At 45.5% G+C, this 11,525-nt stretch overlaps 1 protein-coding gene across 1 annotated transcript; it reads right to left on the minus strand.

Moving 5' to 3' along the window:
- Nucleotides 1–38: 38 nt before the first annotated feature.
- Nucleotides 39–10,050, minus strand: EIF2B1 (eukaryotic translation initiation factor 2B subunit alpha). The gene is made up of 9 exons (XM_082853551.1): nucleotides 9,932–10,050; nucleotides 8,957–9,058; nucleotides 6,606–6,742; nucleotides 6,380–6,496; nucleotides 4,523–4,635; nucleotides 3,904–3,972; nucleotides 2,569–2,644; nucleotides 904–1,029; nucleotides 39–212 (listed from the first exon to the last, which is right to left on the minus strand). Exons 1-9 carry the CDS (start codon nucleotides 9,942–9,944, stop codon nucleotides 48–50), a joined length of 918 nt encoding a protein of 305 aa, XP_082709677.1. The 5' UTR covers nucleotides 9,945–10,050; the 3' UTR covers nucleotides 39–47.
- Nucleotides 10,051–11,525: the final 1,475 nt, after the last annotated feature.

An 11,525-nucleotide genomic window follows, 5' to 3' on the forward strand; every position in this document is an offset into this window, starting at 1 on the left:
GGCTGCTCCCAGCATCAGCTGTTCGCCGGCAGGAAAGGGCCCGGCTGTTACAGATAGAGCTTGATGAGTTCGTCGCTGACTGCTGAGGGCGTCAGCACCCCCAGGTCTGTGAACAGCAGTGTGATTAAGGAAGGGGAGGTGTAGTCGACCCACGGGTGCTCCTCTTTGAGATCCTGTCCAGTCTGCGTGGACTTCAGAGTATCTGCCTTGTACTGAGGAGACAGGAAGCATACGTTAGTCTGCCCCACGTGTTCAAGGCTCTGAACTGGAGAGGCCTTGGCCTGAGCAATTAGTGTGCTCCTGCCTCAAAGTGCTCTCTGGAAACGGGGGGAGGCCAGCTGTGCAGCACACTGGCGAGGGGGATGAGTGTGGCTTGGGTGAGCAGATCATTAAAGAAACACTTAAGCCACGTGTCCCCTCACTGGTGTGCTGGATTAACTCCTCCAGACCTCTCAGGACAACCATTTAGAGCATTTACAGAGTGCTTACTAAGTGCTAGGCACTGTGCTAAGTTCTTCCCATGGATTATCTCAGAATTGTCATAACCCTTGTACAGATAACTGAAGTTCACAGAGCTTACAAAGAAAGGACTTGCCCAAGGTCACATGGTTAGTAAGTGGTGGAGATGGCAAGTGAGCCCAGACAGCTGAGCCAAAACTTCGACTATTACCAGTTTGCCCTGCCTCCTTGGCCTGTATCTAGTGCTTAATTGAATGAGAGACAAAGACTTAAATTCTGGGGACAAATTAGGCTGTTCAACAGCCACCAACTTACCTTTGTATCCTGAGTATTGGAAAAAATAGTGGGAAGTGAATAACTTAATGGAACATTTTTAGCACTGCGTTTTTCTTCAAAGGTTTCAGTTTAGACTCAAATACCCCTTCAAATATGTAAAACTCTTGCCTTAAACTTATCTGGGACATCTTGCTGGTTTAGTGGGAAGAGCCGTACAAACTTGAAACTTTCTGCAACAACGTAAAAAGGCTTGTTCCGTGCTTTGGCACACACGGCCGTCTGGTTGGTTCCAATCTGGGAAGTCAGAGAAAAGCGGAGAAGGGTGAGATCTGATGGCATATCTGAAGTGGAAGCAACAGAAAGTATATGGGTGAACGTAATATATGTACTTCTGGCTTTGGAATTACAGCAGACCTTTAAAAAAGAAAACACGTTTCTCCAAAGATATACAAATGGTCAATAGACGCATGAAAAGATACTCAAGGTTCTTAGTCATGAGAGAAACACAAGTCAAAACCACAATGGGGGCTTCCCTGGTGGCGCAGCGGTTGGGAGGCCGCCTGCCGATGCGGGGGACGCGGGTTCGTGCCCCGGTCCGGGAGGATCCCACGTGCCGCGGAGCGGCGGGGCCCGTGAGCCATGGCCGCTGAGCCTGCGCGTCCGGAGCCTGTGCTCCGCAACGGGAGAGGCCACAACAGTGAGAGGCCCGCGTACCGCAAAAAAAAAAAAAAAAAAACAAAAAAAACCAAAAAAAAACAAAACCACAATGGGATACTCTTCACATCTACTAGGGTGGCTACAGTTAAGAAACTAGTGTTGGCGAGGACGCAGAGACGTTTGGAATCCTTGTACGTTGCTGGTAGGCACGTAAAATGGTGTAGCTACTGTGGGAGACAGTTGTGGCAGTTCCTCAAAAAGCTAAACACAGAAATACCGGATGACCCAGCAATTCCACTCTTAGGTATATACCTCAAAGAATTGAAAACAGGAACTCAAATAGGTAATCGTACACCCGTGTTCACAGCAGCGTTAGTTACAATAGTCAAAGGATAGAAACAACTCAAGTATCCATCAACAGATGAATGGATAAACAAATGTGATGTGGTACATTATGCAGCCATAAAGAGGAATGAAGCACTGACACATGCTACAGTATAGATGAGCTTTGAAAACATCATGCTAAGTGAAATAAGCCAAACTCAGAAGGACAGATACTGTATGATTCCACTTATATAAGGTACCTAGAATAGGCAAAAATCATGGAGGGAGAAAGATTAGGGGATGGGGAGAGAAAAATGGGGAGTTTTGCTTGATGGTGACAGTTTGGGGTGACGGAAAAGTTTTGAAGACAGACAATGGTGACGGCTGCACAACAATGTGAGTGTAATTAATCCCACTGAATTGTACACTTAAAAATGATTAAAATGGCAAATTTTTATGTTACATATTACCACATACAACAAACTATCATGAAATCTTTCCATGTTAAGCAACAGATAAATTTTAAACATTATACTGATGTCAAATATGCTGCATTAAAAAGAAAAACCAACCAAAAGCTAAATTCCAGTTAAAGCATGTTTTGAAAAAATATAAATTACTTTCTCCTAATTTACACAAATCAGTCTCCAAAGCAGGAAGAAATCTGAACAAAATTTGACCGCTGCAATGGCTCATGGGAACTGGGAAGCCACTGGCTGCAGTGGTGGAGTCTTGAAGCTAAGCAGGGTTAGAGGAACGAACGGTTAACAGTACAGTGCTAGCTGGATGTCTGAGGTCAGTGACGTAGCTTCACGCCCTGAGCAAGGGCCTGCGGAGAACTGATGCTCCTACCTTGTTAATGATTCCTCCGTTTTCAACAACTCCTTCAGCACCAACAATGACAAGATCCACTTTCTCCATGATGTAGCTAAGGAAATTAAAAACGGTTTTTTAATGCTCCCTCTTCTTTACTCTTCTTAGTAGCAACATCGCCTGCAAAGACTAATACTCCATTTTCACCAAGGTTTAAGTTCCTCTCATAACTTTCTTCCAAAGAGCACTGAACTCATGAGACAACCCCTGGCACTGTTACCGGTTCTGCTACAGGGGCACCAAGACCTGTTTTGGTCATGACACCACAATAAGACGTGTAACTCACCCTGCCACCCAGTAATGTACATGCATATGTGTGTAGCTGAAGCAAGGATTTCATGACCCGGCATTTATCCTTACTACGTGTGGCACATTCTGTTTTCCTTTCTACATTAATACAAACAAAATTTAAAGACTTGATGTGATCTGAAGTTGGAAAAAATGTTATGTAATTCAAGAATCTTGCAGGTAGGCTGAAGGCCAATCTACCTTTTGAAATGAGCAATTAGGGACTTCCCTGGTGGTCCAGTGGTAAAGAATCCACCTTACAATGTGGGGGACGTGGGTTTGATCCCTGGTCAGGGAACTAGGATCCCACATGTCGCGGGGCAACTAAGCCCGCGAGCCACAACTACTGAGCTCGTGCGCCTCAACTAGAGAGAAGCCTGCGTGTCGCAACTGAGACCCGACGCAGCCAAAAATAAATAAATAATAAATAGATCTTAAAAGAAAATAAAATGAGCAATTAGTAGAATTCTTTAAAATGTTTACTCTTAAACACATTCCTAATTTCCTTAATCATCTCCTTATGTGTTTTCTTCCCAAGGGCTTATTACTCCTGTCCAAGGGATTATTACTCCTGTTTTCTCTTGGGAGGCACGCTGCCAATCCATGGAGCATGTCACCTGGGCTTTAGGAGTGAAGTTGCACAGGTGAGACGAAGAATCCCAGAGTGCCACTGAGGGCAGCCCGTGTCTTCAGATGAAGAGGGAGCACTGGTCACATGTGCTGACCTAACCTCTGCACCTTGCTCTTAAAATGCACTATGATACTGCCACGTCAATGACTCCCCCTCTCCCTGACATCCTATAGCCCTGTCTGTACACTATCAAGGCCTTATAATGAGCTTGCTGGTTTAGCCCAGCTATCAGTTAAGAGGCGGGACGCTGCCCAGTCCAGTTTTATGAACGAGACTCAAATCTTCCAACTGGAAGTGCTGTTCCAAGCACTCAAATCTTCCAACTGGAAGTGCTGTTCCACTCCCTGGGAGTGGGCGAGGAAGAGTAATTGTGGCGGGGGAAGCCAGGCACTTACCCAACAGCGGCATCCAGTACGACAGTGACGGGGACACTGAGGTGGCAGAGGGCTTTGGCCATTTTCTTACTGAAAGTGACAGTTTGAGAGCATTAGAAAAAAGTCCAGGAAAGTCCCATAGTGGTGTACGGTGAGTCACTTAATTTGGGCAATGATAAATCACTTTAGCTGGAAACTCAGTTCAAGTAATGGATTAAGGGGCACATCCTGAGACTCTGGACTAAGGAAACAAGAATTTGGGTCCTTTAGAAGGAAGTATGTGTTTTAGGAGAACTGCGCTCTTGGGGATACAAAAAGATATGTAAATTCAGAAAAAAAGCGTTTTTCTTTTATTATGTTCTGGCTAGATATGTGGTGAATTATCTATTCCTTGATAAAAATCTTTCAATTGCTGTTCCTCTGACTTAAGTACTAAATAAAACCCCTAGATCCTGTACTGTGACCTACTTCAGACTCACGGTGATTTTTCTTCCAGGGGCAGGAATGGGCACTGTCAAAGGCAATGCTGACTGATTGGCAAATCAGGGGCCTATTCTGGCTCCTCTTACAATGGATTCTAATCCTCAGTTTGCTCTTTAAAAGGACTGCTGGGCTCATAACCAAATGGAAGGATACTTGCCCTGATAAATCAGGCTGTGACTCTGTAATGTACACACTGAAACGCTTCTTGGCCGCCACGGCTGCTTCCAAGACTCTCAAGACCACTCTGGAGTAGGCGTGAGTTAATATTCTCTGTGGGCACAGAAAGCTCTGTCAAAAGGGCAAGCTTCTGGCAATCACCCATACCCTATGACCCTCTGATGCGTGTTCCTGGTACCCTAAAGCTTCTCCGTATGCTTTCTCACAAATCAGCTGTAATCAGAAAGGAGATCCTTGATAGTACACTGAGTTTAAGCCCATATACAAGCTGAAGAAGTTTTCTGCCAGAGGAATCTATTATGGGTCTCCTCTTCTCGTAGCAAGCGCAGAAGTGACATCTCCTTGTGGTGTTACTCAGATACAAAAGCCTTTATATCTGAAGGCTCTGTTAGGTTCCTTTGGGTTGGCTTCCCTAATTCTAAGACATGGTTCGCACTCTTGGGTATACAGGCACCAGGCAGGTAGCATAAAGGAATGCAGGGGGCCGGTTGGGGCCAGCATCAGAGTGGAAAGGCTGAGCTCCAGCTGTTGTCATGTGGGCCCACTGTGGTCAGATCATCTGGTTTTTCTAGAGGTGCTGAAAATCCAATATTTCAATGTTGGCTAATTTTTAAAAACTTATAAACGCTGTTTGGGGTAAACACAACCCATCTGTGGACTGGATACAATTTGCAGATACTTAGATGTAATCTCTGCTCTGGGGAACAGAGTGCAGAGGACAGTGTAAGCAAGGAGGAGGGACGTAGCTCCCTAGCTCCTTTCTGGGCCTCGCCCAAGAGCTTGTTAGAAATGCAGGTTCTCAGGCCCCACCCTTGTCCTACTGAATCAGAATCTTCATTTGAAAGATCCCCAGGTGGTTCATCTGCATGTTCAAATTTGAGCAGCTGTGCTGGAAATTTAGCCAAAGTAGCACTGATGCGGGTGGTTATTACACATTCAACTCCACTAGAGCAAACGAATCCTGCAGCGAGTCTGCAGAAGGAGAAGGCCTCGGTGAGAGGCAGTCACAGGCTTGCCTCCACTTGGCCCCAAAATGGCTTTGTTTGCAGCTGGCTTGTGTACAAGTTCCACTCGCATCTATTACGTCATTTATTTAATAACATACTCCAAAAAAAAAAAAAGACTTCAAAAATTGGGAAGGGGGTAATAAACAGTGGACAAGAGTCCAGATGCAAGTGAATACTTTTATGGTCGATGGAGGTTTAGATGGCAAAAGAAGGCGTGCTGCCGGGAGAGGAGACGTCATAAAAGTTTTATGACCCCTTTGCTGGGAGACTGACTTGATGTGCAGCTCCCGTCTTTCCTCACTCAGCTTATCAACACTTGGTGGTATCTCTGTAAGAGTGTTTGGAATGAAGATGAAAAATCTCAATCCAGTGCTAACATTCAGCAGGAAGACAGTCAGTATGAACCAATGACAAGAGCTGTATTAATTTAATTCAGATTAATTTAGTACATATCCAGTAATAAAAAATACCTTTTTTAGTAAGACACCTTATCAAATCAAGAATCATCCATGCTGTCCCAGGGTTTTTCTCTGCCTGTTTAAAATGACAACCGCCTATGATAATAATATCTACATTTAGACAGTGCTTACTATGTGCCGGGCATAGTGCAGAGTCCTTACACATACCATCTCATTAATCCTCACAACACCCCTATGAGGTAGGTGCTGTTATTACCCTTATTTAACAGATGAGAAAACTGCAGCACAGAGAGGTTAAGTAACTTGTCCAAGGTTACACAGCAAGTAAGTGGCAGAGTCAGGATTTTATCCCAGGAGTCTAACTCCAAAGTCCTTGCTCCCAATCACCACACATGATCAAGATCTACTCACCGCCCCATCTTTGATGAAAGTATGGCACAGATCTGCAATTTTATTTCTCGACAGTGATGTTCTCCTGAGAAAAATCTCTCCCCGCTCAATCATGATCTTTTTACATTTGGAGTAATCCTGGGAAGAAAAGAGCAAAATGAGGTGAAGGGGAGGATCCAGATAAAGCTGAGAATATTTGTGGCCAAACAGAGAAACAGAGAGGTAACCGAGAAGGGCAGGGGCTTACGGAGTATTCCAGGGAGGTAAGGCTGATGAAGCGCAGGAAGAGCTCCCCGCCCGAGGACACGGCCACAGAAGAGTCCACGCCACACAGCGTTTCTATGGCACTGGTGAGATTCGCTCTCAGGCCCTGGAGTGTCTCCCCTGGAATGATCACATGAGGAATGTGACGTTCATTTTTGACCCTTGATGGGTCTGTGATTCACTCACTCATTCAACCAGTGTTTACTGGGTGCAGGCTGTATGCCAGGCGCTGTGCTAGATGCTAGAGACACATCAGTGAACGTGACAGACAGGGTCCCAGCTCTGACGGAACTCCCTTTCTAGTGGGAGAGGCAGACAGTAAACAAGCACACAAAGAAGTCAACAAGTTAATTACAGACTGAAATGAGGACAGAGAAAAGCAGAATGATGAGAAAGGGGGAGCTACTTTAGACAGAGTTAACAGGGGTGGTCGCTTGGAGTGCAGGCCTAAGCAGAGACCTGAGTGAGAAGGGATCCAGCCGAGTAAAGATCCAGTGGGAAAAGTCTCAGATGCAGACTATAAACGCAAAGGTCCCAAGAAGGGAATAAACTTGGTATGAGAAACAAAGAGAGGCCAGAGTGAAGCACAGCTCAGTGAGGGACAGCATAGAAGGAAATTAGGTAGCAGTGACAGAAGAGGTCTGCGGGGTCGGGTAGGTAAGGCTTAGGTGTTTGGATTTTTTTTTTTTTTAATACTTATTTATTTGGCTGCCCTGGGTCTTTAGTTGCGGCATATGAACTCTTAGTTGCAGCTTGTGGGATCTAGTTCCCTGACCAGGGATCCAACCTGTGCCCCCTGCATTGGGAGTGCAGAGTCTTAGCCACTGGACCACAGGGAAGTCCCAGGTGTTTGGATGCTATTGTAAGTGCAATGGGAAGAGGCTGGAGGTTGTCTTAGAGACATGCATCTCTAGGCCAGCGCTTTCGATTAAAGAACGCTTTATTATTTTTATTGTTATTATTTTGTTTATACCCAGATGCTTACATTTAGGATGTCTGAATTAGTAGTAATCACAATGATGACATTAAAACCAGAATTTATACTGGAACATTCTCTACAGCAACTGCAAAGAAACTTCCACAAGACAGAAGCTCAATAAATCCTTGTAAAGCTCAACTATTGCTATAATTTAAGCTTCAAAGTTAACCTGGTATAATATGGTCATTCTTTTATTTTTTAATTTTTTTTCTTTTATTTCTAATTCTTTCTTGAATTCTATCACTACATTTCTGTTTTTCTAAATCTGATTTATATTATGTCTCATGTCTTGTACCATTTAAAAAAATTGTAGCTCATTGTAAAATAGCGTGTTATGGTTTTTTTTTTCTGGTTGTCGTTCTTTTTTGGGGGGTTTATTTATCTATGTTTTGGTGTGATTTCATTGTCTGCAGGGATGTTATTCTCATTCTGTCTTCCTTACAGTAACTTTTATGGCGTTTGGACACAACCATTTCATTTTTAAGTGAAATGAGTTTTCCTGAACTTTTAGAAAGAGACTTCGTTCAGTTGTCTTTTCTAACCCCACAGAGCTCCCTCTTCCATTGTTTTATGTAGTGTTAAAAAATACAGTAGCTTGCTTTCTGAGATTTCTTGGTTCTGTTCTCCTCCCCAAATCTTTTCTGGACTTTCTCTTTCTTTCTTTTCCTTTATTTTTCATTACCCCAACCTTCTGCAATTTTGATTCCACTCCCCAGTATTCAGTGGGGACCCTGGCAGGAAGAAGCCCTGGCAGGTCAGTTTTGAGAAAATGCAGGATCTATGCTGGTCTAGCCCCTTCAGTCCATCTGGCTGGCTCCCTGCACTCACCTGCTATTGTAGTGAGAAGAACCACAGCATCCCCCCAATTTCAGCTGCTACTCTCAAAGTGAGACGGTGCACCTCAGATTGGGACTTGAACCCACATGCCGGCACTCGAACCCGGCCAAAATGTACCGTCTTCCAACTGAGATCACACACCTGGTTTCAGGACTTAATGAAGCTCAGGTTCTTGATGTCTCATCACAGAAAGAATTCAGTGAGAGACAAAGTGATAGATAAGAAGTGCATTTATTTAGAGAGAAACACACTCCACAGACAGAGCGTGGGCCATCTCAGAAGGTGAGAAAGGCCAATATGGTCATTCTTGATTCAAAGTATATTTCATTGAAAGGAAACCCATTCAACGATAACTTGAGGGCTCTCTTCACATTAAAAGGACAGAAAAAGAGGGAGGAGCTGAGCTTGGGGCTGCATTACCTTATGTAGGCACACATCCGTCTCTCACTTGCTACACTTCTAACAGTTATGAGCAGACTTTCCTAACACCTGGAGTGATGGAGGATGACCGTCTTTACCTTTATCTCTCCTCAAGTACTCCAGCAAAGTCCGGATGGCAGCTACTGCTGAGGCCATGTCAGGATCTTCTTTCATCTGAGACTTAAAGTATTCAATTAACTCTGGGAAGGAAGAAAAAAATGATTCATCAAATTCATTTTGCAGGATAGACGACCAGAGAGCTTATCAATGACTGTTGACTTTAAAAAGCAAACTAATTAAAAAAATATTTTCTTTGCAGGGTGTTTTGCTTCAGGGGCACCATAAATGTTGACGGGAATAGATATGACATCACTCTACTATTTGCAAACTCTTTCTCTCTCATTTTGCAAAAGCTAGCCATGTACAATGGCATAAAATTTAAGCCCCATCAAAAGGTAGTGAAAGGTCATTCTCCCCCTTATCCTAGACCCCAAGTCCGGAAAGAATCCCAGAGCCAACCTCCTTACCGATTTCTCCTGCACCCTCCAGTCTATGCCAAGTCAAGCGTATTCACCTACATACATATATACATGTATGTGATGCAGAGGTCCACCCTGCTCTTATTTTATTTTTACATGAAAGGTACTGTATACACATTAGTTTGCCCTTGTTCTTCACTTAATAAAACACCTTGATAAGCACGTTAGACAAGCAAATCAAATACGCCTTTCTTTTAATTCTAGTACCAGATCCAACAGGGCAAGGAGTCTTACTCATACTTCACATATGAGGAAATCAAGACTGCGAAGACCTGCACATGCGTCCGAAATCTCACTTTTTTGGACGGCACCGGAAAGCGTGGGGAGAAGGGGTGTCCGGGGATACCCCCAGGACCCATTCCCTGGATACAGGAGCAGCGAGTGGTTTTAGTTGTGACTAGAGGAACCACATCCAGCCAAACAGCCTGAGCTTGGAAAGTGACCTCTCCCGGAGCCCAGTCTGGGCGTGCGAGGTGGAGGGATCCCTGCGCGGCTCCGCTTTAGGCCCAGCAGGCCCGTCGCATCCCAATTTACCCTTGTCGTCCATGGTGCCCTCTGGACCGCGGGGCCCGAGGGGCCCAGAGCCGCTCGCGCCACTTGGATGGGTCCAGCGACCGCGCGGGCTCCGAATCACAGTGACCGACAGCGTACAGCACAGCTCTGCACGGCTCTGCACTCCACTTCCGGCGCCTTGGGGGCGGGGCTGTGGCTACGGCTCGCGGCCTGAGCCCAGCACTCTCTTACGTCACTCGGAGGCGCCGGAAGTTGGGGTGCGCCGTACCCCGGAGGCCCGCTTGACTGCAAGCGGCTGTTCGCTGAGGGACACGGGCAGCTATGGTCTCAGACGGTGAGGGCTGCGATGGCGGGACCCGGACCCCGGGGCTGAGCAGACTTTACCCGGCCAGGGCCGGCCAAATGGAGTATCAGTATATTCTGGGGGCTGGGTGGAGCTTGTTTGGTCTTTAGAGGAGTAGCGAATGTACTCATTCAGTAAATATTTTTGGAGCGCCTCTTGTGTGCCCGGCGTTATTTCATGCCCTGGGAGATACATAGAGAACGTTACAGACTCGTGGAGGTTACCGTCTAGTGAGCGAGACAGACAGTAGGCAAGTAAATAAAAATAATTTCGAAGGGTGACAAGAGCTGTGACGGCAATATAAAGTGATGATGGGGTCGATTGTGATTAGGGGATGATCAAGAAGGAGCTGCTTTCGATAGGGGTCCAGGGAAGACCAGTGATATTGAAACTAAGACTTGAGTGACTTTATAAAGACCCTGTGGCAAGTTGAGCCACTACATTGCAATGGGAAGACGGAAAGGGGGCACCCGGGGGTAGAGGAAGGTGGAGAGACTTTCGTTCGTACATTAAGCTACCAGTTATAGAGCCTGATATCTTAAAGGGAGCAAAAAGGCCAGGGTGGTGGGAGTAGGGTGGGCTAGAAGGATGAGATCAGGGAGCTAGCCAGGTGCAGGGCCCTTGTGGGGCTTGATCTCTTTTTTAAGTGTAATACAAAGCCGTTTTAGGGCTTTAAGCAAGGTAGGTTTACTATCTGATTTACGATTTTTTTTTTTTTTTGGCCACGCAGTATTTTGCGGGATCTTAGTTCCCCGACCAGGGATAGAACCTGTGCTCCCTGCAGTGGAAGCGTGGAGTCCTAGCCACTGGACCTCCAGGGAAGTCCCTGATTTATGATTTTAAAAGATTACTTTGGCTGCTGTGTGGGAAATGGACTGCGGAGAGCAAGAGTAGAAATAGGTCCTTTCAGAGGCCATAACAATTGTGCACGCATCCTTCATCTGTTTTAATCAATATCACAGCCCTGTGAGGGACGCAGACTTTGTATGGCCCCTGTCTACAAATGTGGAGGTAGAGACCCAAAAAAGGAAATTCATAGTGACATTCCATGTGTATATGGATACACACCTCTCCTGACAGGCAGCACTTTCTGTTTTTCTCAGGCTTGATAGTAGCAAGGAAGGCCCTGAGAGTTGGGAGGTGGGACCTGATGGAGAATAAGGCCAAAGGCTTTTGGGTAGAGGAGTGAGGGCCTGTGGGAAACACTATTAAGTGCCTCTTCTGTGCCAGGCACTTTCTTCTGTGATTTATGCAACATTACATTATTCATTC

Source organism: Leucopleurus acutus (assembly GCF_964270905.1).
Source record: "Leucopleurus acutus genome assembly, chromosome: 13".
In the NCBI taxonomy this organism is placed as follows: Eukaryota; Metazoa; Chordata; class Mammalia; order Artiodactyla; family Delphinidae; genus Leucopleurus; species Leucopleurus acutus.

What these genes read in the sequence shown, in the direction of transcription:
- EIF2B1 (XM_082853551.1), bottom strand. An exon ending in TTACCTCCCTGGAATACTCC is followed by an intron (nt 6,497 to 6,605) that starts GTAAGCCCCTGC and finishes TTTTCTTCCCAG; the next exon opens with GATTACTCCAAATGTAAAAA. An exon ending in CTTTCATCAAAGATGGGGCG is followed by an intron (nt 4,636 to 6,379) that starts GTGAGTAGATCT and finishes CTGTGCCCACAG; the next exon opens with AGAATATTAACTCACGCCTA.